The sequence below is a fragment of the Culicoides brevitarsis genome, chromosome 2 (assembly GCF_036172545.1).
Source record: "Culicoides brevitarsis isolate CSIRO-B50_1 chromosome 2, AGI_CSIRO_Cbre_v1, whole genome shotgun sequence".
Taxonomy (NCBI): Eukaryota; Metazoa; Arthropoda; class Insecta; order Diptera; family Ceratopogonidae; genus Culicoides; species Culicoides brevitarsis.
The window spans coordinates 10790396-10817533 of NC_087086.1; the positions used below are offsets into that span (position 1 = coordinate 10790396).

A 27138-nucleotide genomic window follows, 5' to 3' on the forward strand; every position below is an offset into this window, starting at 1 on the left:
AAGTTAATAAATATGCATTCTAAAGATGCATATCTTTGAAGAAATAAAAAAAACAACGATTTTTCATCGATTTTTGAAAGAAAAAAAAATATGCATAACGGTTGTTTCTCAAAAACCGTTGTTTTTTCTCATTTTGATGAAGCTAAAATTGAATAAATATGCCACAAAATTAACATTTCGAATAAAGTGAAACTTTTTGCAATAGCCTTACCAATATTTTATTAAATAAATAAATATTTATCGAGCCTGAATTGATTTTTAACAATATTAATATTTTCTTTATTTATTTCGATCTTTTCCGTTTTTTTTAAGTGTTGTCTCCCTTAATAAGTGTCCGAAAAAAAAAATTGCAAAATATTAAAAAAAAAAGTACATAAATAGTTGTAATAATTAATTAATAACAGATAATTCATAAGAGAAGAAAAGCTTATTGTTCGAGAACTACTGTGACTTCAATATTTGGTATGAATCGCCAAACATGCGTTGCTGAGTTACTTGCTGAATTATTTGCCGCAAACGCTCCCATGATAAGAGGCACTGCGGTATGAGATGCAGAGGTAGACGAAGCCGAACGACATTGAATGTCTGCCTTAAATCGTCCTGGCGTAAAGAAAATTAGGGAGCACTCGTACGATGCCTTTGAATTTTGTTGTAAATGGGGAATTTCGATGCTAAAAAAATATTTTTTCATAAAAATTATGATTTTTTCAGGAGAATTGCAACTTACAAGTTAGGTCCAGACATAATAACTCTCGTTTCCAGTCGATAATTTTGCATGTTATTCTGATAATCCTGGAAAAATTGTATGGAGAGAGTCAGTTGTTCCAACGTACTTGACGAGACATTGCAAATTTGGATGGCAAGTGGCACGGATTGACCTACAACGCACGTTACTTCGTTTTGTGGTGCCACAGATTGATTGTTAATTGACACATCTGCGATTTAAAAAACAAAAATTAAAGAAATGTTAATAAAAATTCCTGTTTTAAGCACTTACCCCATTGAAGAGGAGCTAAAGTAATTAAATCCAGCATGTGATGTGACAAAGAAATGCCTTTTAACGTTGCCACTCCAGTCACATCGGCACCCGATAAGGTCCATTTAAGGTTCACCGCGTTAGAAATATGAGTCGCGCACAATTTTTCCGGCAAATCTACTTCAGAAAGACCATTTTGCATCATTTGTGCTGCAATTTTAACAAAAAAAAAATTAATTAAAAATTTCAAAATTTAATTTTAATGCAAAAAACTCACTAATTCTCTCTTCATTTTGTTCCTTGTGCTCGGCAAGAATCTTTTCCAGGTCACATCGCTCAACAGGCACCGGAACTCGACAACTTTCCTTCGCTTCAATCAAAATGGTCTTGTTATCGGTGTAATTTAGGGTCATTTCCTGCACCGTCAAGTTCGTAACGTCAAGCACCAAGTAGAATTGAGAACCACTAAAAAGGCAAAATTATGTTAAAAAGTTCAATTTTCTTGGAAAATTCTTACGTTTCTGCTGGAAGAACATCCCAATTTGAGATTTGCGCACTTGGGATCAGCTCTAGATGAAGATTTGTTGAACATTCTCTGCAAAAACCGGCTTTTAATGCTGCAGATCCCGAATAACTGAATCGTAACTGAGCTTCAATCTGCCGCGGAACATTTCCAGTTATCGTGTTTAGACTCATTGTGTTCAAAGATGACTGACCAGAGTGGGTTGATCTAAAAAAAATAGAATTTTAGGAAAATTTTCATTAAAAATAGTTGAAAAACTTTAATATTTCGTCAAATTTTTAAGTAATTTAGCTCGATCAAATAAAAAAAATTAAAAATAAAAAAATTGTAGAGCAAAAAGTAAAATTTAAAAAAAAGATCGATTTTTATGATACTTTAATAAACGGACTACATTTTTAACTAAATTGGTTTTTTTTTCATATTTTGTACAAATTGATTTCAAATTTAATATTCAAAGTCAATTATTTTTTTCAAAAGAAAGAAATAACATAAATTCAGTAAAAAAAAATTAATGAAATAAAATCAAAATCAAAAATTAATTTTTAAAAATCTCAGAATAAAAAAAAATAATTAAATAAAAAATTATAAAAAAAATATTTTAAAAAGATGCTTTTTTATTTGGGGCCCTAAAAAGTTGAAAATAAATGAGAGTTTTTCAAAATTTAAGCAAAAGAAAAAAGACATTCGAAATAATTTTATTTCAAATTTTCACTAAATTTGAAGTTATTCTCACTTATTTTGGCCTCGCATGCTTTTTTCTTTTGCTTAAATTTTGAAAAACTTTCATTTATTTTCAACTTTTTAGGGCCCCAAATAAAAAAGCATCTTTTTAAAATATTTTTTTTATAATTTTTTATTTTATTCTTTTTAGTTATTACAAAAAATGTAATTTTTTCTTAAAATTTTATGAGGTTATAAAAAATTTTCGTAGATTCTATGAAGTTTCTCGAACATTCTTTGAACATTCAATGAAGTTTCAAAAACATTCTATGAAGTTTCGAGAACAAAGTTTCGAGAAAAAAAAACATTTATTTCAGTTTTCGAACATTCAATGAAACGTAATGCACATTCTAAAACCTTTTGAACATTCTAAAATTTTGCCCCAATGCACATTCTAAAACTTTGTCCCAATGCACATTCTAAAACTTTGCCCCAATGCACATTCTAAAACTTTGCCCCAATGCACATTCTAAAACCTTGTCCCAATGCACATTCTAAAACTTTGCCCCAATGCACATTCTAAAACTTTGCCCCAATGCACATTCTAAAACCTTGTCCCAATGCACATTCTAAAACTTTGCCCCAATGCACATTCTAAAACTTTGCCCCAATGCACATTCTAAAACCTCGCCCCAATGCACAATCTCTCTCGGAATTACCAATGGGCACGCTACCTAAATGCACTGTAAAGTAACAACGCCATCTTGTGGGAAATAGAGAACTAAAAGCGTGACACCAAGACAGAATGACAGACAGACACCATTGGAATTTAAATAAAAAAGCATATAATAAAAAATAAGAACAAAAAATAAATAAAAAAATATTAAAAAAAATAATTTTTGTTGATCCAAATTTTTTAAAAAACATTTTAGCTAAATATTTTTATATTAACAAAAATTGAAAAAAAAAAAATATTTTTTTAGAACATTCAATTTTTAAACTTTTTCTTTATAAAATTAAATATTTAAGAACATAAAAATTAAAAAAAAAAATAATTTTTGTTGATCCAAATTTTTTAAAAAACATTTTAGCTAAATATTTTTATATCAACAAAAATTGAAAAAAAACAAATATTTTTTTCGAACATTCAATTTTTAAATTTTTTCTTTATAAAATTAAATATTTAAGAACAAAAAAATTAAAAAAAAATAATTTTTGTTGATCCAAATTTTTTAAAAAACATTTTAGCTAAATATTTTTATATTAACAAAAATTGAAAAAAAAAAAATATTTTTTTCGAACATTCAATTTTTAAATTTTTTCTTTATAAAATTAAAATTTAAAAAAAAAGTAACGTGAAAATTTTTTTGGTCGAAATTGTAAGAATGTAAACCAAGTTCTATTAATTTTTAAATTATTTGAAGGTAAACTGACAATTTTGTTTTTAATCAAAAAATGTTAAAATTTTTTCATATTTTTTACAAAATCGAAGAAAGTGAAAAAAAAATCCATTAGAATTAACTTTCTTCACTTACCTAAAGCTGGATGTCAATTCCGTCCTCCGTGGCGTACTCGTGGGCGAACTAGTCCTACTCGGATCCGAATTAAAAACTGACAACGTGTTACTGTGAATCGGCAAACTTTGCGGCCCGTCATTCATGGAATTTGCCGGAAGCGAAACCGGTCCCACGAAATCCGCTTCCCCAAATACCGTGACAACAAATTCCGCACTTTGGTCCGGCAATAATGGCAACTTTGCTTGCAAATCCTCGGGAGAAAAGCTAAAAATCCGTTTCAACAACGTCGGTTCAATACTCGATGTAATTTTGCAGTCGAGATGTTCGATCGGGACTTTGCTCGTATTTTTGAGCGTAACTGTGATTTCTTGCGTCTCCCCGTTGTACATCGTTAACGAAGCGCTTGCAACAACATCGGAACTACTTGCGCTCGGCGTGAAAGTCGACGGCGACAAACTCGTTGACGTTTGAATTTGAAGTCGTGGCAACGCCGGAATCACATTTATGGCAAATTCTTGCGGAAATTGACGATCTCGCATATCTTTCAGTTCACAATTTGATTTCACGCCCAACGTATGAGTGCTGTAGCCGCGCACAATTAATTCGCCCACCTCCAGGGGTGTCCCTTGCAATGTGACAGTCGTCGTGTGATTCGGTTGCAGAATAATCGTTTGCGGTAAGGATTCAAAGACAATTCCGTCAGTCAAGAGTCGCATATCGGACACGGGCAACTCGAATGGCAGCGGATTCGCAAGTTGCAGCGTTACTTCGCACAAATCATGCTGAATCCAGTCAAAGGAACAGTTTCGTTCGTTTTTATTGGCGCGTCGACTGCCTCTCGCACGACGATCCATCGACCCGAAATTGATGGGCGTGAAAATAAATGGCCCAAAATCCGTTTTAGTGATTGCCAGTTTGTGAGATCGCGCACTCGGAGGCAATTCTTTCAACTGCAAACTATGACAATATGGCAGATCCGTTAAATTCGCTGGCGGAATTGTCGTTCCGTTCTCCAGATTTAACGCGACGGGCGAACCTTCGCATTGCGCACTCAAATTTTGCAGCTGGAGCGCCATTTCGCGTTGTTCCGTGGGCGTTAGATGGCGCCACATTGTTTGCAGCAAAAAAGTCATGTGTCTCGTTGCAAGTGCAGATTGCCCAAGACGTCTTGCGGCACCTACCAATTGTTGCAACAGGTCAATTTGAAGTACGGGCCATCCAATATTCTTCGTTAGCACTTCCGTGGGCTCCAGAGACAACTTGTGACCCGGAAAACTTTCGAGCATGAGTTTGTAACTCGCATTCCAATTGGGATTGGGGTTGCTTTGGGCGACATGTCGCCATGCCGCGAGTCGTTGACAAAATGCCGCTTTGCGATTGTAGCCAATTACTTTGTACATTTCGGTCAAAACCTCGAAACGGCGCACTCGTTCCTGCTCGCTCATGTTTAAATTGATATACAGGACATTTTGAAGGAACATCGCTACATTTAGTTTTTGATTTTGTTCGATGCAGATGCGAGCTGCTTTGAGAGCCGCTTCCGTCTCAATGATTCCCGCGTGCTTGTACTTGCTGTAATTGATGATGGCATCACGATATCGTGCCACGAACTCATCCGGCGTCAATATGCTTGACGGATATTGCACTTCGCCGCTGTTTCGATTGTTCGAATTCGCATTTTCCGTGGAGCTGGATGAATCTGTGCCATTCGAAACGGACGATGTGATGCTCGAACTGCTTGAAACGGAAGAAGTTGTCGAATTTTGTTCCGATCCGGGCGTTTCTGGGTCAATTTGAAGCGATTTTCTGTTCGATAATCGTCTTTTGTTGTTTACAACATCGTCGATTTCGCCATTTCCCGTCTTCGGATGTCGTAAATTTGGATAAAGTAAGATGGCGGAGGCGGAACACATGCCTTCGTATGCCGCCCCCAGCCATAAAGAGTCTCCAATGGCACGTAAAGTCTCGCTCGCGGCATTAAAAAGATTCAAACTCTCCGCTACGAGTCCCGCTTGCAACGTCAAGTCACCCAAATGCTTCGAAGCGCGTCCCATGCAGCGTTTTTTGTTGTTCCTGCTTTCCATGTCGAGTCCTACAAAGTCTTTGATCTCGAATGGCGCCGTCAACAAGGCGATTTTATCGATTTTTTCACGTGTCTTCTCCAATCGCTTCGACTCGAGTATCCAGAAAAGGCCGTTTATGAATTCGTGCATATTGCTTTCGAGGTCGTCGCACGGATCGTCAGCTTCGTAGAAAATTGCGCGACTTTTGAAGTTGGACGGTGTCGTGAAACGATCCTTTAGGGGTCTCGTGTCATTCTCATCCGCGATAATCTCGCCATTATTGCTTTCCTTTGCGGATTTCGCGTCGTCTTGCTTGTTCGTGATGCCACTGTCAGCACTATCGCCGCTATTTAGCGACAAGGAACCCGAAATTAGCGAATCGTCGTCGAAAGTTTCTTCAAGCACGACGCCTTTCTTCGACGGACCGAACAAGATGCAACGCGAATCGTACAGAGTATTGGTATATTTCACTTTTAGTGACTCATGAATACGGCACAGTTCATTTAATTCAACTTGAGTATCGAATTTTCCCACAGTTATCAGTCCCAAGAGGCGACGGTGCGTCTGAAAATCGCCCCAATCGTTATTTTCGACTGGATGATCCTGGATGTAGCGCACCCAAATGTCACGAGGCTGTTGAACGGAGTCTAAAAAGACAGGAAATTAAACGCCCATTCGATGAATTTTAGGAAAAAATCAAAAAATTTACCTGTTACACAAATATTATTTACATCTTGGATCCGTTCGAAGACACGCTGCAGCGATTTGGACTTGTTCGGGCCAATGCCGCGCGTCAAAACCAACAAACTCCCGTGATCGTGACTCGTTTGCTGGTAATCTGGATGAGACATTTCAGGCTCCCTTCCAGACTCACTTAGCATGTAGCTGACGGAAGATCTCATTTAGAGTACGGATTGTACGGAGGGGGGTCAGCGATAATTGGTGCAGGTCAATTCCGTTGTCATTGATTAAATATAATTAACCCGAATTTGTCGACTCAATGCAGTAATTGCTCCTTAACATAATTTTTTTTTCTCTTTCTCTTTGTACGAAGACGACGTGTATTGTTTTTAATGTGAACAAAAAACTGCGGATTCTTTGTGGGATTGTTGATACGTGACTCAGTTGACGGTTTATTTAGCTACTTTTATTACTAGTCAGTTTCTTAATTGGTCATTTTAGGCTTCAACTAATGAGATTTCTAGTTTCTGGGTGATTTGTTGATATTTTTTTTTGCTTCGAAATCGACGAATTTGCTAATTCGGGGAGACGAATGAAATTGATAATGGAAATCTTGGCAATTTCAGTAGTCATGTCAAAAGCAAATATTTAATCTGAATATTCATTCGGAAAATTTTGAGTAATTTTTTTCTAAAAATTAATAAAAAAAAACTCAGACTTTGGTTAACTTATGAAAATTCGAAACTCATTTTAAAATTTTTTGACTTTGAAAAATTTTCTCATCGATTGTTTTTAGTTAAGGTTGTAAAGAATCTTGCGAGTTAATTTAGGGCCGAAATAATCAAAAGATTTGCAAAAGAGTTTCATATTTAAATATCTTAAATTTACCAATCGTTACCTTTAATAAGAATTGAATGACAAGTTTTCACAAGTTCGTTTTGAAAATTAAATTCTTCACATAAACAAAAATGTTCGTTTATTTTCATCATCGTCATTGTCACTATATTTCATTTCAACAAATTCATCTTATAAAGAATCTGCATTTATAACAAAAACTCCGTTATATCGAGGTTTCTTAAAGTAATTTTCCGTGTTTTTATGGAGTTTATGTCAAGTCTCTAATGCATCCTCACTGTAGTATCTAGGATCATACGGGAAATTTCTTGCAATTTGCGGTCCGTGTAATGATACTCTATGTATTCTCAAGCGAAGTTGTGCCCATTCAAATGTTTTATATTAGTTTTTATTTGAATCGCTTCCATATTGTTCTAAATAACTTATGATACATAGTCTTATGATATTGCGCTTAAAAATTTCGCCAAACGGGTAACAAAAATTGGATCAATTCCCAAACAATTAGAAAATTTTTCTGACTCATTACAGGCATTCCACGGAGATTTTGAAAAATCGAAAATTTCGAAATGATTTTTTTGGACTTTTTAATAAATAATTTTAAAAACAAAATATGTAGGCATCATTAGATTGCGAAGATCTTTCACTATAAAATATTCGTTTGCGTCTCAAGATGCATTATCATCATTTTAATTCGAACAGAAAATTTACGATTTTGCCAAAAACGTGGATTTCAAACACTGGTTTTTGGACAATAAGTCCCTTTAAATTCAACAAATATCGGGGTCTGTATATGTAATACTCAAATTTGGTATCTTTAAGGACACTTACAATCACTAATTTTGGTTTAACATTTTTAGTTAAGAAGAAATTTAAAATTAAATTTTGTTTGAAAAAAAATTCGTAAACGCCGCGTGGATTTCAAACATCTTTGAATAACTCTTTAAACATTTTTAAATGGTTGGATTTGTCAAAATATTATGAAAATAGATCCTCATGGCCATGGAAAATTCAATGAGAAATTCAAATTTAATTTATAAAAATCCGAGAAAAATAACTTTGAAATTATTTCAAACGCTGTTTTTGTGGATTTCAAACGCTGGAATGCCTGATTAAATAATTTTTTGAAAACTCCGCCTGTACTAGTTTTGCCATATCCTCGTACAACTTGGTAGACTTTTATCTTCTGATTTGAATCTTTCACAAGTGTAAAGTATTTCTCGCCAGAAGAAAGAATCCTCGCCAGCATAAAATCCCTTGCTAGTGAGCATAAATTCCTTTGCTCTTCGAGGTATCTAAGTGAATCATGTGTGTGGTTTGCTGTCTTTAAGCATTCGAAATATGTTGATTATAGGAAAATTCTTGATAGCTCGACGTTTTCAATGTTAATATGTAGTAATGGGGAAAAACTTGCCTTTAATGAATAGATTCTGAAATTAATTTAATACATACAGTGAAAATTCTATCATAGGGCAATTCTGAGTTAGGGCATATTCTCTAATAGGGCACATCGATTTTCTATAGAATTTCAATCGAAATCTCAAATTTTGGGTTTATTTTAACTATTTTCAATGGAAAAAAGTTTCAAATTGTCTAAAATATGATAATTAAGGAAGAAAAACTTCAAAAAGTTAAAAATTAAAAAAAAATCAAAAAAATTCATTATTTTGAATTTTTTCAATAAATTTCCAAATTTTTAAATAATTTTGGATCAAAACAGTAAAAACTTAGTTTAATGATCAAAAATATTTATAAATTCATAATTTTTTACAAATTTTCTTTAAAAAATGTATAGATTTCTGAATATTCATATGCCCTATTAGAGAATACATATTCTCTTATTGGTACACTTATTTGAATTTTTGGTGCCCTATGATAGAATTTTCACTGTATTCTCTTTTTTTTAATTTAAATTATAATTATTTCGTTATTGTCAATTCCTTCAACGACTTTGTATCAAGTAATAAAAAAACGTTAGAAAAAATATAAATAAATAAAATACAAATACAAAATTTTTCAAATTTCCCAAATTTTGAAATATAAAAAATATTTCGAAAATTGCAAAATACTCACCCTTGACATCCCTACTTGGAAAAATTTAAAATTGAGACGAATGAAAGTGATTTCCGACTGAAATGTAAACAAACAAATCGTCACCAATAAAAAAAGTTAAAAAATCACCAAAAATTAAGCCGAAACTCCGATGTTACGCCAACAGTGAATGTAAAATATGAAATTTATCAACGTGTCCGATGTACTTAGGAAGTTAAAACGTACCGATGGCGCGTCACGTCGCTTATTCTTCGGATTATTCGGTGTAGCCATATTTTTGCTTTACTTCGGCCCTTCCGTTTTGCGATGGATCTTCTCGTCATCCAGTCGTGTGAACATTCATGATCCCCTTTTGCGGTGTATTGACGATCGGTGAGTTTTGAATTTCCTTGAGAAAATAAAAAAAAAATTAAATTTTACGTTTTTTTCAGACTTACTCCTTATTATTCGCTTTTTCACGATAACGACGCGTACATCCATTACCCAAAGACAGAGCATTCGCCGACAGAACATTCCTTCATCCCGTATGTCGGCAACGGATTTTTTGGCTTGACCATCGAGAAAGATGCCCATTTGACGATAAAACAAGGACGAAGTCTCGAACTCGACGTGAATTTCCATCCGGTAGTGTCAGTGCTGCCGAAAAATAACAAAGAAAATCACGAGGAAACTTTTGTGACGGATTATTACAAAGGAATTGTCAAGAGATTTACCTGTTATCGCGGTTTTTATGCGAATTTCGAGTATTATGCGCATCGAAATTTCAAGGAACTCTTTTTGCAAAGTATTGTCATCACGAATACTTTGAACGACGTGATCGATGTAGAGCTCGTGTTACCTCGCGTGTCAGATTGGACCGCCAATAAGAACATTATTAAGCTTCAGGCGGGGGCTTATGCGCAAGATTTTCAAGTGATGACTGGCATGATTGACATTCCGAACACCAAAAAGTCGAAAATTGTCTCGATCGTGTATCGGAATGTGCCTCGGATTCTCACACTGAAGAAACGGGGAGTCACCAAAGTTGATCTCTTCACGACAATTTCATATTCGGACCCCATCGACAAGGCCCAGTACAACCACTTGAAGGACCCAATCGAGAAAGACGCCGTCGAAAAGATGAAAAACGTGCTGGAGGAATTTTATCAAAGTGAATCAAGTGAATTTACCTTTAAACGATCGCACACGGATGTCTGGAAAAACATTTGGTTCACGGGATTTCAAATTTCGCCGTCAAAAGCGGAAAATGCCCTCAACGGAGACCGCATTAACCACACGATGTACATTATTTTGTCGCAGGTGAGGGCATTCGAGTCGGAACAATCGATCACGCCCGTGAAGAGACAAGAAATTTTCAACGCTTTGTCGTACAGCGAAAATTGTTATGCCCATTATCCGACCTTGCAAGCGGAAAATTTGTGGAAAAGTCTCACCTCGTTGGAAGAAATCAACAATTTGGTTCGTATTTGGTTGTTAACACTCGAAAAAAATGGTTGTCATAATCTGTTGAAGGCTGGCGCCTCTGGTTTGATTCAAGCAATGGTCCTCAGTTTCGGTGGTTTTCGTTTTAGCAACAACCATCTTGAATTTAACATCCATCCAAAGCATTTGCATCGCGATTATCACTTCCGTCGCTTGAATTACGGCAACTTGACGCACGTAAATGTCTCGGTTTCCGTCAATTCCGAGAACAAAGCGGTACTTTTCGTGTCTGTGGATCGTGCAGAGGATAAATTACCGTATTACGCATGTGATGGCGGATGCTTAGACGAACCAGTTCCATTGACGCACACTCCCAAAGAGATGCCAGTTAAGCTAACGGAGCCATTGACGTCGTTGCTGTACATTGCAACCGATAAGGATCACATTGATGACTTGAAACATGCGTTGCATGTGAAGGAAATTATTGAAGGTAAAATTTTTCTAAGAATTTTAAGCGATTTTTATTGAATTTTATTTTTTTTTTGCAGCTCCTGCTCACCAATCTCACATTTTGAATCTACATAAACACGGACACAGTAATTTGGGAGGACTACCGACGCTGTTTTGGTTCTCCATTTGTGCAATCATCCTAATTTTCCACGTTTTTCTCTTTAGACTTATCATTAAGGAGTATTGCGGCGATGGAGGCAGTGAAAAAATCAAATATCGTTATTTGAAACCGTAAAAAATTATGTTTCCATGCCGTTTTCCCCTTTGTTGAGTGATAGAAAGTACTAATAAACTAATAACAATAAATAATTTAATGAATAAAATTATAAATAAATACATACGAGAATTAAATTAAAAATTAAATTGAGATTTTTTTTAAATTCATCTTAAGTGTGGCTAAAACAGAGTTAAAATAATATTTTCTACCTATTTTTTTTTTTTTTGACAAAGATTCAAATGTAAAAATATGTCAAAGAGCAAGATTTGACAAAAATGGCTTTGACACAGTTTTTGACACAGTTTTTGATTTAGTTTTTCTCTTGATATAGTTTTCAAAACAAAACTATGTCAAAGAAAATTTTTTTTTTCAGTTTCAATTTTTTGGCAGTTTTGAGTCATTAAATGATTAAAAATGATAAATTAGAGCCCTCTGACAAATTTTTATCCATTTGGAGCAAGATTTGACAAAAATTGCTTTGACACAGTTTTTGACACAGTTTTTGCTCTTGATTTAGTTTTCAAAACAAAACTATGTCAAAGTAATTTTTTTTTTCAGTTTCAATTTTTTGGCAGTTTTGAGTCATTAAATGATTAAAAATGATAAATTAGAGCCTCTCTGATAAATTTTTATCCATTTGGAGCAAGATTTGACAAAAATTGCTTTGACACAGTTTTTGACACAGTTTTTGCTCTTGATTTAGTTTTCAAAACAAAACTATGTCAAAGGAAAAAAATTTTTTCAGTTTCAATTTTTTGGCGGTTTTGAGTTGTAAAATAATTAAAAATGATAAATTAGAGCCCTCTGACAAATTTTTATCCATTTGGAGCAAGATTTGACAAAAATTGCTTTGACACAGTTTTTGACACAGTTTTTTGCTCTTGATTTAGTTTTTAAAACAAAACTATGTCAAAGTAAAAATTTTTTTTCAGTTTCAATTTTTTGGCAGTTTTGAGTTTAAAATGATTAAAAATGATTTAGAGCCCTCTGAAAATTTTTATCCAAAAGATACAAAAATGTTTGACAAAGTAATTTATTTTTTTCAGTTTCAATTTTTTGGCAGTTTTGAGTTATTAAACGATTAAAAATGATAAATTAGAGGCATCTGACAAATTTTTATCCATTTGGAGCAAGATTTGACAAAAATTGCTTTGACACAGTTTTTGACACAGTTTTTTTGCTCTTGATTTAGTTTTAAAAACAAAACTATGTCAAAGGAAAAAAATTTTTTCAGTTTCAATTTTTTGGCAATTTTGAGTTATAAAATGATTAAAAATGATAAATTAGAGCCTCTCTGATAAATTTTTATCCATTTGGAGCAAGATTTGACAAAAATTGCTTTGACACAGTTTTTGACACAGTTTTTTTGCTCTTGATTTAGTTTTCAAAACAAAACTATGTCAAAGAAAAAAATTTTTTTCAGTTTCTATTTTTTGGCAATTTTGAGTTATAAAATGATTAAAAATGATAAATTAGAGCCTCTCTGATAAATTTTTATCCATTTGGAGCAAGATTTGACAAAAATTGCTTTGACACAGTTTTTGACACAGTTTTTGCTCTTGATTTAGTTTTCAAAACAAAACTATGTCAAAGGAAAAAAATTTTTTCAGTTTCAATTTTTTGGCAGTTTTGAGTTATAAAATAATTAAAAATGATAAATTAGAGCCCTCTGACAAATTTTTATCCATTTGGAGCAAGATTTGACAAAAATGGCTTTGACACAGTTTTTGATTTAGTTTTGCTCTTGATTTGGTTTTTAAAACAAAACTATGTCAAAGAAAAAATTTTTTTTCGGTTTCAATTTTTTGGCAGTTTTGGGTTATAAAATGATTAAAAATGATAAATTTGAGCCCTCTGACAAATTTTTATCCATTTGGAGCAAGATTTGTCAAAAATTGCTTTGACACAGTTTTTGACACAGTTTTTTTGCTCTTGAAAACAAAACTATGTCAAAGGAAAAATTTTTTTTCAGTTTCTATTTTTTGGCAATTTTGAGTTATAAAATGATTAAAAATGATAAATTAGAGCCCTCTGACAAATTTTTATCCATTTGGAGCAAGATTTGTCAAAAATTGCTTTGACACAGTTTTTGACACAGTTTTTTTGCTCTTGAAAACAAAACTATGTCAAAGGAAAAATTTTTTTTCAGTTTCTATTTTTTGGCAATTTTGAGTTAAAAAATGATTAAAAATGATAAATTAGAGCCCTCTGACAAATTTTTATCCATTTGGAGCAAGATTTGTCAAAAATTGCTTTGACACAGTTTTTGACACAGTTTTTTTGCTCTTGATTTAGTTTTCAAAACAAAACTATGTCAAAGGAAAAATTTTTTTTCAGTTTCTATTTTTTGGCAATTTTGAGTTATAAAATGATTAAAAATGATAAATTAGAGCCCTCTGACAAATTTTTATCCATTTGGAGCAAGATTTGTCAAAAATGACTTTGACACAGTTTTTGACACAGTTTTTTTGCTCTTGATTTAGTTTTCAAAACAAAACTATGTCAAAGAAAAAAATTTTTTTCAGTTTCTATTTTTTGGCAATTTTGAGTTATAAAATGATTAAAAATGATAAATTAGAGCCCTCTGACAAATTTTTATCCATTTGGAGCAAGATTTGACAAAAATTGCTTTGACACAGTTTTTTTGCTCTTGAAAACAAAACTATGTCAAAGGAAAAATTTTTTTTCAGTTTCTATTTTTTGGCAATTTTGAGTTAAAAAATGATTAAAAATGATAAATTAGAGCCCTCTGACAAATCTTTATCCATTTGGAGCAAGATTTGTCAAAAATTGCTTTGACACAGTTTTTGACACAGTTTTTTTGCTCTTGAAAACAAAACTATGTCAAAGGAAAAATTTTTTTTCAGTTTCTATTTTTTGGCAATTTTGAGTTATAAAATGATTAAAAATGATAAATTAGAGCCCTCTGACAAATTTTTATCCATTTGGAGCAAGATTTGACAAAAATTGCTTTGACACAGTTTTTTTGCTCTTGAAAACAAAACTATGTCAAAGGAAAAATTTTTTTTCAGTTTCTATTTTTTGGCAATTTTGAGTTATAAAATGATTAAAAATGATAAATTAGAGCCCTCTGACAAATTTTTATCCATTTGGAGCAAGATTTTGGACTTTGACACAGTTTTTTTGCTCTTGATTTAGTTTTTAAAACAAAACTATGTCAAAGGAAAAATTTTTTTTCAGTTTCTATTTTTTGGCAATTTTGAGTTATAAAATAATTAAAAATGATAAATTAGAGCCCTCTGACAAATGTTTATCCATTTGGAGCCAAGATTTGTCAAAAATTGCTTTGACACAGTTTTTGACACAGTTTTTTTGCTCTTGAAAACAAAACTATGTCAAAGGAAAAATTTTTTTTCAGTTTCTATTTTTTGGCAATTTTGAGTTAAAAAATGATTAAAAATGATAAATTAGAGCCCTCTGACAAATCTTTATCCATTTGGAGCAAGATTTGTCAAAAATTGCTTTGACACAGTTTTTGACACAGTTTTTTTGCTCTTGAAAAAACAAAACTATGTCAAAGGAAAAATTTTTTTTCAGTTTCTATTTTTTGGCAATTTTGAGTTATAAAATGATTAAAAATGATAAATTAGAGCCCTCTGACAAATTTTTATCCATTTGGAGCAAGATTTGTCAAAAATGACTTTGACACAGTTTTTGATTTAGTTTTGCTCTTGATTTAGTTTTCAAAACAAAACTATGCAAAGGATTTTTTTCAGTTTCTATTTTTGGCAATTTTGAGTTATAAAATGATTAAAAATGATAAATTAGAGCCCTCTGACAAATTTTTATCCATTTGGAGCAAGATTTGACAAAAATTGCTTTGACACAGTTTTTGACACAGTTTTTTTGCTCTTGAAAACAAAACTATGTCAAAGGAAAAATTTTTTTTCAGTTTCTATTTTTTGGCAATTTTGAGTTAAAAAATGATTAAAAATGATAAATTAGAGCCCTCTGACAAATCTTTATCCATTTGGAGCAAGATTTGTCAAAAATTGCTTTGACACAGTTTTTGACACAGTTTTTTTGCTCTTGATTTAGTTTTCAAAACAAAACTATGTCAAAGGAAAAATTTTTTTTCAGTTTCTATTTTTTGGCAATTTTGAGTTATAAAATGATTAAAAATGATAAATTAGAGTCCCTCTGACAAATTTTTATCCATTTAGAGCAAGATTTGACAAAAATTGCTTTGACACAGTTTTTTTGCTCTTGATTTAGTTTTTAAAACAAAACTATGTCAAAGGAAAAATTTTTTTTCAGTTTCTATTTTTTTGGCAATTTTGAGTTATAAAATGATTAAAAATGATAAATTAGAGCCCTCTGACAAATCTTTATCCATTTGGAGCAAGATTTGTCAAAAATTGCTTTGACACAGTTTTTGACACAGTTTTTTTGCTCTTGATTTAGTTTTCAAAACAAAACTATGTCAAAGGAAAAATTTTTTTTCAGTTTCTATTTTTTGGCAATTTTGAGTTATAAAATGATTAAAAATGATAAATTAGAGTCCCTCTGACAAATTTTTATCCATTTAGAGCAAGATTTAACAAAAATGGCTTTGACACAGTTTTTTTGCTCTTGAAAACAAAACTATGTCAAAGGAAAAATTTTTTTTCAGTTTCTATTTTTTGGCAATTTTGAGTTATAAAATGATTAAAAATGATAAATTAGAGTCCCTCTGACAAATTTTTATCCATTTAGAGCAAGATTTAACAAAAATGGCTTTGACACAGTTTTTTTGCTCTTGAAAACAAAACTATGTCAAAGGAAAAATTTTTTTTCAGTTTCTATTTTTTGGCAATTTTGAGTTATAAAATGATTAAAAATGATAAATTAGAGCCCTCTGACAAATTTTTATCCATTTGGAGCAAGATTTGTCAAAAATTGCTTTGACACAGTTTTTGACACAGTTTTTTTGCTCTTGATTTAGTTTTCAAAACAAAACTATGTCAAAGGAAAAATTTTTTTTAGTTTCTATTTTTTGGCAATTTTGAGTTATAAAATGATTAAAAATGATAAATTAGAGTCCCTCTGACAAATTTTTATCCATTTAGAGCAAGATTTAACAAAAATGGCTTTGACACAGTTTTTGACACAGTTTTTTTGCTCTTGAAAACAAAACTATGTCAAAGGAAAAATTTTTTTTCAGTTTCTATTTTTTGGCAATTTTGAGTTATAAAATGATTAAAAATGATAAATTAGAGCCCTCTGACAAATTTTTATTCATTCGGAGCAAGATTTGATGGTGATTTTTGATAAAAATGATGGGGGAGGAAACGCTAAACAGAAAACGGTCTTGGAACACCCTAATTAAATTTAATATTTTTTTAATTTTAATATTTAAAACATTTTAAGAAAATTTAAGTTTTAAGATATTTCAGTTACATATGTCATATGAGTCATTTATGGACCTTCTGGTTGACTCGAACCTCTTTTTTTTAGTATAAAACCCGAGTTCGTGTGACAAATGTTTATCATTCAAAGACCGTACGTTGAACAATTCAGTCACAAAAAGAAAATAAAATGGAGGAAAAACTAAAAAATTGTGCAAACAAGCTAAAAATGTTATGCAACATCTGCGCTCTCTACACTCCAAAAGCATCAACTCGCACATTTTCGCCCACAGCAAAGGAAATTTTCTTCAAATTGTACAACCAACATCCCGTACTTGACAAAGATTACGCACCAAGCATAATTTGCAAAAGTTGCTACAACATGTTGATTGACAACAAAAATATCTTCGAAAATAAAACGAAAACTCGTCCTACACTCACAAGTCCAATGATTTGGCGGGAGCCTGATGCAGCTCATGAAAAGTGTTACGCTTGCTTGATTCCGTCAATGGTGCGATACACTTTAGCAACGCGAAGAAACGTGGAATATCCAACGCAAGATGAAATTGTTTCGATATTGCCTCGTTTGCCGAACTCCAGACAGGCCAGAGATAGATCACCTCATCCCGAACGAAAATCATCTGAAAAATATTGTAAACCGTTGTCTCAAGAAGACTTTAACTTTATTTGTAACACTTACAATTTGGATTTGGAAACTATCAAAGGAATTGGAAAATTTTTCGTTAGTAAAGGAATTTTGGAAATTGATGTAGAGGAATAAGAATTAAAATAATTAAATAAATAAAATTATAAAAGTTAATTTTCTCAATGTTTTTTTTATTTCCCATTAATTTCAAGGAAATTTGAAATTTTTTCAATCGAAAATTTTTTTATGCATTTGAAGTTTTTTTTCGCAAATACTGAAAGCAGATAATTTGTAGGTAAAGATTTATATAAAAGACTTTTTTTTAAATTTTTTAAGCTAAACTTAACATTTTATTTGTAATTTATCGCTAATTTTTCCTTAGTACAGAAAATAAATTATTTAATTCTAATTTTAATTAAATTTAAGAAATTTAAGAAGAGATCACAAATTATTTACAAAGGAACTTATGGGGAACAAATGCTTAGTCTACTTCTTCAACTGTGGGTCCGGATCTGCCTCCGAAGCCGCCAGCTTGTTGTCCGCAACTCGCTTGAGGGCCTCCGCCGTGCATTTTCGTCATGATTGGCGAGCAAACTTGTTGGAGTTCCTTCATTTTGTGCTCAAACTCCTCCTTGTCGGCCAAAGTGTTGGCATCCAACCAGCGAATTGTCTCCTCGCAGCGATCCTTGACGGTTTGTTTCTCCTGATCCGTCAATTTGTCGCCTGCCTGTTCGACAGCTTGTTTCAAACTGAAGCAATATCCCTCGAGTTGGTTTCGCGCTGCGACTTTTTCGCGTTGTTTGTCATCCTCGTCCTTGTAACGTTCCGCTTCCGCCAACATTCGATCGATTTCGGCTTGCGACAAGCGTCCTTTGTCGTTCTTGATCTGAATATTTTTGGCATTTCCGGTGCTCATCTCCTTCGCGCTGACATTGAGGATTCCGTTGGCATCCAAATCGAATGTGACTTCAATCTGGGGCACGCCTCGAGGTGCTGGCGGAATGCCCGAGAGATCGAATTGTCCGAGCATGTTGTTGTCGCGAGTCATGGCGCGTTCGCCCTCAAACACTTGGATCGAGACACCGGGTTGATTGTCGGCGTAAGTTGAGAAGGTTTTCGTTTGTTTGCACGGAATGCGAGAATTGCGTTCGATGAGTTTCGTCATGACGCCGCCAGCAGTTTCGATGCCGAGAGACAAGGGAGCCACATCGACGAGTAAGACGTCTTGAATTTTGGAGTCTTGTTCGCCCGAGAGAATGGCAGCTTGAACTGCAGCTCCGTAGGCAACAGCTTCGTCGGGATTGATGGACAAATTGAGGGATTTTCCGTTGAAGAAGTCTTGCAACAATTTCTGCACTTTTGGAATGCGAGTACTGCCGCCGACAAGCACAATGTCGTGAATACTGGATTTGTCCATTTTGGCGTCGCGCAATGCCTTCTCGACTGGCTCCAATGTTCCGCGGAAGAGATCGGCGCAAAGTTCCTCGAAACGAGCACGAGAGACTTTTGTGTAGAAATCGATGCCGTCGATCAACGAGTCGACTTCGATGCTGGCTTCTGTGCTCGATGAGAGAGTTCTCTTGGCGCGTTCGCAGGCAGTTCTGAGACGACGAAGGGCTCTCGGATTGGATTTGACGTCTTTCTTGTATTTGCGTTGGAATTCCTGACACAAATGATCCACGAGACGATTATCGAAGTCTTCGCCGCCCAAATGTGTGTCGCCTGCCGTGCTGCGTACTTCGAACAAACTTCCTTCGTCGATCGTGAGAATGCTGACGTCGAAGGTGCCGCCGCCCAAATCGAAGACCAAAATGTTCTTCTCGCCCTTCAAGTTCTTGTCGAGGCCGTAGGCGAGAGCTGCTGCTGTGGGCTCATTGATGATTCGTTTGACATTCAGTCCGGCAATGGCTCCTGCATCTTTCGTCGCTTGACGTTGGCTGTCGTTGAAGTAGGCGGGCACCGTGATAACGGCATCAGTTACTTGTTGTCCCAAGAATGCTTCGGCAGTTTCCTTCATTTTCGTCAGGACCATCGACGAAATCTCCTCGGGAGCGAAGCGTTTGCGTTCTCCCTTGAATTCGATCGAGATTTTGGGTTTTCCATTTTCTTGCACGACGGCAAAGGGCCAGTGTTTGATGTCTTCCTGGATTTTGGGATCGTCGTATTTGCGCCCGATGAGACGTTTGGCGTCGAAAACTGTGTTTTTGGGATTCATGGCAACTTGGTTCTTCGCAGCGTCGCCAATCAAGCGTTCTGTGTCTGTGAAGGCGACATACGAGGGAGTTGTGCGATTGCCTTGGTCGTTGGCGATAATCTCAACTTTGCCATGCTGCCACACTCCGACGCAGCTGTAAGTTGTTCCCAAATCAATTCCAATTGCAGGCATTTTTATTTCTTGAATTTTTTTGACTTTTCACTTGAAAATTTACTTTTTCACAAATTTTTACTTTTTTACTTTGATTTGTTTTTTTTTAGTTTCAGAATTTCTTCTTCACTTGAAGTTTTTCTTTGCTTTCGCTTGTTGTTGATTGTTCGCTTTCAGATTTTATTCTGACTCAACTGCTCTTCCAACATCACTATTTATACGAAAAATACGCGCTCTCGAACCTTCCACAGACTTCCATTCGTTCGAAATAATTTGTAACGTTCCATTTGTGTGTGGAAACTTCTCGAACAGTGGAGAATCGTCCATTCGTACATTCGAGAGAGATACGGAATTGACGTGTTCTTCATTTTGTACGAGGAATGGAAGAGGAACCTTACAATTTATTTTTTGTGCACTTGGAAACCTTTCAGTTTTGTGGGAAATTTAAAATGTTTTTGACCGTTATTTAATATTTAGCAATTAAAGTCGCTCGAAAAAGAAATTAAAATTTGTTCCTCGTTCAATTTGAAAATTCTAAGCTAAAGGAGTTGTGTGGTATTGTATTGAAAATTTCTCATTTACATATTTATTTTCAGCAGTCGTGAAAAAAGTGCGGGGAAAGTACAAAAATCATAGAGAAAATTCACATTATTTTTCGAGAAAAATTATTAAAATTGGAAAAATTTACAATTTTAAAATATTTTTTAAAAAATGTATAAAATTTAATTAATTTACAATTTTTTCATTATTTTGGAGTAAAAAATTATAAATTTATTGTTAGGAAATGAGTTTGGATCTCACGAAAATATAAACTTGGATTGAAAAAAATCAAGAAGAGTAAATAATTTAGTCAAATTGGAGTAAATTTTAACATTTTCAATCTTCTAAAGAATATATTTCTATAATTTTTTGCTTACGTTTGTGATTTTTCATTTATCAAAGTGAATTGCGCTTGAAAAATTTAAATTGAAATCTGTCAGTGACGATATGACAGCTCCATATGAGTTCCTCTTGTTTGTTTACAAATATTTCATTGTGCACTAAATTGCCGGCTCTAATATTTTTTTTTAAATTTACACTTTAAAAACATTTAATATTATTTTTTGTACAATAAAAAATAAAAAATTAGTTTTAGTGAAAAACAAACTGAAGATCCTACTGAATTAAATGGTGAAAAATTATTTGAATTTAAAGAGCGTGCAAAACTGATTAAATTTTTTCCTAAAATTCTGTAAATTTTTGAACGAAAACTTTTTTTTACAGAGAATTGATTGCTTCAGATAATTAACAGTAAACGCTATAATGACAAATTTGAGTGAGTAAAAAACTTAAATAAAATTAAAATTAATTCAATGAATATTTCTTACAGATGTTGCCGGTTCCCCACTCACTTTGTTAGAGTTGCCCGATGATTGCTTGCTCCACATTTTTGACTTCTTCGATATTTATGAGCTTTTGGATATTCGGCAAATTTGTCAACGTTTTAATGAACTGGCAGATCGTTGTCGTCACAAATATGAAAACTTAGATTTCAAATGTTACAATGAGGACGAGCATATCTCTATCCTAAAATTTTTGGGTCCTTCCTTAAAAGTGCTTAATTTGCATCAGTACGAAAATTTATTGGACAAAGTACTGGAATTTTGTCCAAATATTGAAAAGTTGATGATTGAATACTGTCAACTTACAAACTGGGAAATTATGAGAGACATCGTGAAAAATGTGAAATACTTGAGTTTGATAAATTGCGAGTTTACCGACAACTTGGGTAAATGTTTTGGTAACGCATCAAAATTAGAATCATTAGAAATTCTAGCAAATGAAGAAATCACAGCTGATTTTTTTCACAAAATTAAAGGCTTAAAATGTCTAAAAGTTGTTGAATGTCCATGTATTGGCGACAAATTTGCACAAATTCTCAAAAATAACTCAACTTTAGAGGAACTCGAAATAAGTACATACTATGAAAAAAGTCTTATTGATGTCGTCAAACACGTTTCTGCTTTAAAAAAATTAAAAATCGGACCGAATTTCGAACCGAAAGAACAATCTTTAACATGTTTGTCAGAATTGCATGAATTGGAAAGCCTTAAATTGGTCTTTGCCGTTGTAGGAAATGTTTTTTTCGATGAGATTAATTCATTAATAGACAAACTGAGCACCAAAAATACGATTGAAGAGCTCGAAATTTTATATGAAGATAAACTAAACATGACTAAATTGGCGAGGCTAACAAATTTGAAAAGTTTAAGTCTGAAAGAAGTTGAAAATGCTGAATTGATAAAATTACAAAGTCTACAAAAGCTAGAAAAACTGAACTTGTTTTGTGATAATTTGACGGAAATTTCCGTTTTTCATTTGATAAAGTGTTTGCGGAACTTGAAGGAAGTAAATTGCTTCTGTTTTGATGTATCTTTTAAATTTGTAAAGGACCTAATAGAAATGCTAAAGGAAAAAGCAGAAAATCATTCAAAATTGTTGATGAAAGTTAGATTTATACTCGATGAAAATCTAGATATATCTGAGCTACAGATGGTTCTAACAGAAAATCGAAAAATTCTTAAGTTACATTACAGATGTTTAAACCAGTTTAAAGTAATGTGATGACAGTTACAATTAAAATTTTTATTTTTAGTGCAAAATTTATTAATTTTTAGAAAATAAATAATAACATTTATATGCTTATTAAATAAAATAAATAAATTAAAAAAATAAAAAATACATTAAAATAAAATAAAAAAAAAAAAAAAAAAAAAAAAAAAAAATAAAAATTTAAAAAAATAAAATAAAAATGAAATACATTTTTTATAAAAAATTCCAAAATTTAAACATTGAACAACATTAAATAGGGTTCTTAAAAATGAAACTTCAATAATTTTTTAAAAATATTTTTAGAAAAGAAAAATCTTTAAATCTGAAAAATAATTTATGAAAATTTCAACTTTTTTTTTGCCCCACACACAATTTTAATTAGACTAATTCATTTTTATTCATATAAAATTTTTAAATTCCCTAAAAAAAAGTTCCCGTGCACAAAAAAATAAATTGTAAGGTTCCTCTTCCATTCCTCGTACAAAATGAAGAACACGTCAATTCCGTATCTCTCTCGAATGTACGAATGGACGATTCTCCACTGTTCGAGAAGTTTCCACACACAAATGGAACGTTACAAATTATTTCGAACGAATGGAAGTCTGTGGAAGGTTCGAGAGCGCGTATTTTTCGTATAAATAGTGATGTTGGAAGAGCAGTTGAGTCAGAATAAAATCTGAAAGCGAACAATCAACAACAAGCGAAAGCAAAGAAAAACTTCAAGTGAAGAAGAAATTCTGAAACTAAACAAAAACAAATCAAAGTAATCAAAGAGAAAAAAGTAAAAATTTGTGAAAAAGTAAATTTTCAAGTGAAAAGTCAAAAAAAAAAAAATTCAAGAAATAAAAATGCCTGCAATTGGAATTGATTTGGGAACAACTTACAGCTGCGTCGGAGTGTGGCAGCATGGCAAAGTTGAGATTATCGCCAACGACCAAGGCAATCGCACAACTCCCTCGTATGTCGCCTTCACAGACACAGAACGCTTGATTGGCGACGCTGCGAAGAACCAAGTTGCCATGAATCCCAAAAACACAGTTTTCGACGCCAAACGTCTCATCGGGCGCAAATACGACGATCCCAAAATCCAGGAAGACATCAAACACTGGCCCTTTGCCGTCGTGCAAGAAAATGGAAAACCCAAAATCTCGATCGAATTCAAGGGAGAACGCAAACGCTTCGCTCCCGAGGAGATTTCGTCGATGGTCCTGACGAAAATGAAGGAAACTGCCGAAGCATTCTTGGGACAACAAGTAACTGATGCCGTTATCACGGTGCCCGCCTACTTCAACGACAGCCAACGTCAAGCGACGAAAGATGCAGGAGCCATTGCCGGACTGAATGTCAAACGAATCATCAATGAGCCCACAGCAGCAGCTCTCGCCTACGGCCTCGACAAGAACTTGAAGGGCGAGAAGAACATTTTGGTCTTCGATTTGGGCGGCGGCACCTTCGACGTCAGCATTCTCACGATCGACGAAGGAAGTTTGTTCGAAGTACGCAGCACGGCAGGCGACACACATTTGGGCGGCGAAGACTTCGATAATCGTCTCGTGGATCATTTGTGTCAGGAATTCCAACGCAAATACAAGAAAGACGTCAAATCCAATCCGAGAGCCCTTCGTCGTCTCAGAACTGCCTGCGAACGCGCCAAGAGAACTCTCTCATCGAGCACGGAAGCCAGCATCGAAGTCGACTCGTTGATCGACGGCATCGATTTCTACACAAAAGTCTCTCGTGCTCGTTTCGAGGAACTTTGCGCCGATCTCTTCCGCGGAACATTGGAGCCAGTCGAGAAGGCATTGCGCGACGCCAAAATGGACAAATCCAGTATTCACGACATTGTGCTTGTCGGCGGCAGTACTCGCATTCCAAAAGTGCAGAAATTGTTGCAAGACTTCTTCAACGGAAAATCCCTCAATTTGTCCATCAATCCCGACGAAGCTGTTGCCTACGGAGCTGCAGTTCAAGCTGCCATTCTCTCGGGCGAACAAGACTCCAAAATTCAAGACGTGTTGCTCGTCGATGTGGCTCCCTTGTCTCTCGGCATCGAAACTGCTGGCGGCGTCATGACGAAACTCATCGAACGCAATTCTCGCATTCCGTGCAAACAAACGAAAACCTTCTCAACTTACTCCGACAATCAACCCGGTGTCTCGATCCAAGTGTTTGAGGGCGAACGCGCCATGACTCGCGACAACAACATGCTGGGACAATTCGATCTCTCGGGCATTCCGCCAGCACCTCGAGGCGTGCCCCAGATTGAAGTCACATTCGATTTGGATGCCAACGGAATCCTCAATGTCAGCGCGAAGGAGATGAGCACCGGAAATGCCAAAAATATTCAGATCAAGAACGACAAAGGACGCTTGTCGCAAGCCGAAATCGATCGAATGTTGGCGGAAGCGGAACGTTACAAGGACGAGGACGACAAACAACGCGAAAAAGTCGCAGCGCGAAACCAACTCGAGGGATATTGCTTCAGTTTGAAACAAGCTGTCGAACAGGCAGGCGACAAATTGACGGATCAGGAGAAACAAACCGTCAAGGATCGCTGCGAGGAGACAATTCGCTGGTTGGATGCCAACACTTTGGCCGACAAGGAGGAGTTTGAGCACAAAATGAAGGAACTCCAACAAGTTTGCTCGCCAATCATGACGAAAATGCACGGCGGAGGCCCTCAAGCGAGTTGCGGACAACAAGCTGGCGGCTTCGGAGGCAGATCCGGACCCACAGTTGAAGAAGTAGACTAAGCATTTGTTCCCCATAAGTTCCTTTGTAAATAATTTGTGATCTCTTGTTAAATTTCTTAAATTAAATTAGAATTAGAATTAATTTATTTTTTGTACTTAAGAAAAATTAGCGATAAATTACAAATAAAATGTTAAGTTTAGCTTAAAAAATTTAAAAAAAATTCTTTTATTTAAATCTTTACTTATAAATTATCTGCTTTCACTATTTTCAAAAAAAAAAAAACTTTGGAAAAAATTATAAAAAAAATTCAATCTTGCTGAAAAAAAATCTAAATTTTAAAAAATTAAGTAGAAATGTTAATTTTTTAATCAAAAATACAAATTTTTTAAGATTTTCTTAGAAAAATCATTTTTAAAATTTTTATTAATTTAATTTTATTTTTTGTCAAACGCCTTCAAAAACGATTTTCATAAGAAAAAATGCTTACAGACCTTTTAATTTTTTTTTATTTTTTTATTAAAATTCTTTTCTTGAGTTTTTTAAGTGAACAAATTTTCAATAAAAAAATTTTAGTCAGTACTTCGTTCACTAAACAACAAATTTATAGCTGCTTCCAGATCACCATTGCTCACAATCAAAGCTCGAATGCACAAATTCGGGTCCGTCAAGCCCATTTCTCGCATGATTTGCAACTCATTTGCGTACAAAGCGGATTGTGCGCTATTTATTTCCTCAGATCTTGGTTCTGGCGACGAATTTCTCGGTTCGGTTCGTTCAGTTTGAACAGAGCTTCTTGTCGCATTCGTATTTCGAGTGCTTCGTATGACTTCAGACAATGCATTCAAAAACATCGACGATGTAATGCGATTTGGTGGTGTTCCAACATTTTCTCCCGATCTATTGGGATTTTCTGAATTGGCAGCGTTATTTGCATCTGAGGTACCAGACAAAACTTGACCCAAAGCTTGAGCCAGTTGTGTCGATGTAATAGAACGCGATCCCGAATTTTGATCTTCGGAACTTGAACTTGAATCTAAATCTGGATCTTCATAAGAAGTTGAGGTAGATGGTTTTTTCTGCAATTGTTCCACAACACTCTTGGAAACGTCAATCAGCTCACGATTTCCCTCAGCTAATCTTCGAACCGTATCGGGATTTCCTAAGGTCGCCAAGAGAATTGGGTCTTTGATGATTGAAACGGCATTGAGATTGCCAAAAAGCGCGGGGAACATTTTTAAAATCTTCTCCAAAAAATCGGGACGAGATGCTTTGTGGTACATGCTAGGTGATATTTTGCGAAAAGACCAAATTATTTCTTGGACTTGTTGTTCTGTCAAAGTTTCTTTTTCTTTCGACGTTTGTGGCTCTTTTTTCGGAATAACTTGTATTACTGATCCGCTTTTAATTCCTTGACTTTTCAAATTTAAATCATTTTTTAATAATTTTCCTCGAAAAATAAACGCAACATTACTGCTCTCGATGTTTTTAGATACTTTCGATACCTATTAAAAAAAAAAATTAAATTCAAAGTTGGTAAAAAATATTTTTTTTACTCACCAAATCTTTAACAAAAAGCGAATCAAGCGATTCTTTTACAGAAATTATTTGATGATTTGACGATCGAAGTACTAATTGCACATTTTCTTCATTATTTTTCATCATGATTGATTGTTTTCTACTACTTTTTATTAAATATCTTTTAAATGACTGGCAAATTCTAGACCTTTATTCTTTGTTTACTTTAAGTACTTGTTTAAAGAAAGTATTTTTATAAATACATCTGTCCTTCACAAAATTTATCGGAAGGGTCGAGATTGGTATTTATATTTATTATGAATAACAAAAAATCACAAGTTTCATAAAATTAAAAGAAAACAATTAAAATTCATAAATAACATCAATGGATCAAAAGAAATTTCTTGAAGAAGCAGAAAACGAATTCAAAGATCGTTTTACAAAAAATGACAAAACATTCGAAAAGTATACCGCAAAGCCGAATAACACACCACCAATTCTGGAT

The 27138-nt window shown here is 34.0% G+C and overlaps 6 protein-coding genes across 6 annotated transcripts; 3 read left to right on the top strand and 3 right to left on the bottom strand.

Moving 5' to 3' along the window:
• Positions 1-294: 294 nt before the first annotated feature.
• On the bottom strand, positions 295-6976 carry LOC134829273 (protein brunelleschi). Its single transcript, XM_063842290.1, has 7 exons — positions 6449-6976; positions 3695-6386; positions 1494-1706; positions 1254-1441; positions 998-1186; positions 728-935; positions 295-671 (listed from the first exon to the last, which is right to left on the bottom strand). Exons 1-7 carry the CDS (start codon positions 6639-6641, stop codon positions 428-430), a joined length of 3927 nt encoding a protein of 1308 aa, XP_063698360.1. The 5' UTR covers positions 6642-6976; the 3' UTR covers positions 295-427.
• Positions 6977-9391: 2415 nt separating this feature from the next.
• LOC134829950 (uncharacterized protein KIAA2013 homolog) lies at positions 9392-11613 on the top strand. The gene is made up of 3 exons (XM_063843270.1): positions 9392-9696; positions 9756-11236; positions 11295-11613. The coding sequence occupies exons 1-3, from the start codon at positions 9503-9505 to the stop codon at positions 11489-11491; spliced, it is 1872 nt and encodes a 623-aa protein (XP_063699340.1). The 5' UTR covers positions 9392-9502; the 3' UTR covers positions 11492-11613.
• A 6227-nt stretch (positions 11614-17840) lies between these two features.
• On the bottom strand, positions 17841-19992 carry LOC134830700 (heat shock protein 70 B2-like). Its single transcript, XM_063844257.1, has one exon. It carries the CDS (start codon positions 19851-19853, stop codon positions 17949-17951), a length of 1905 nt encoding a protein of 634 aa, XP_063700327.1. The 5' UTR covers positions 19854-19992; the 3' UTR covers positions 17841-17948.
• An 879-nt stretch (positions 19993-20871) lies between these two features.
• On the top strand, positions 20872-22463 carry LOC134831562 (uncharacterized). Its single transcript, XM_063845317.1, has 3 exons — positions 20872-21002; positions 21096-21147; positions 21202-22463. Exons 2-3 carry the CDS (start codon positions 21135-21137, stop codon positions 22434-22436), a joined length of 1248 nt encoding a protein of 415 aa, XP_063701387.1. The 5' UTR covers positions 20872-21002; positions 21096-21134; the 3' UTR covers positions 22437-22463.
• Positions 22464-23110: 647 nt separating this feature from the next.
• LOC134832818 (heat shock protein 70 B2-like) lies at positions 23111-25308 on the top strand. The gene has a single exon (XM_063846993.1). It carries the CDS (start codon positions 23273-23275, stop codon positions 25175-25177), a length of 1905 nt encoding a protein of 634 aa, XP_063703063.1. The 5' UTR covers positions 23111-23272; the 3' UTR covers positions 25178-25308.
• Positions 25309-25476: 168 nt separating this feature from the next.
• LOC134830668 (uncharacterized) lies at positions 25477-26835 on the bottom strand. The gene is made up of 2 exons (XM_063844221.1): positions 26676-26835; positions 25477-26620 (listed from the first exon to the last, which is right to left on the bottom strand). Exons 1-2 carry the CDS (start codon positions 26778-26780, stop codon positions 25688-25690), a joined length of 1038 nt encoding a protein of 345 aa, XP_063700291.1. The 5' UTR covers positions 26781-26835; the 3' UTR covers positions 25477-25687.
• Between the last annotated feature and the right edge of the window lie 303 nt (positions 26836-27138).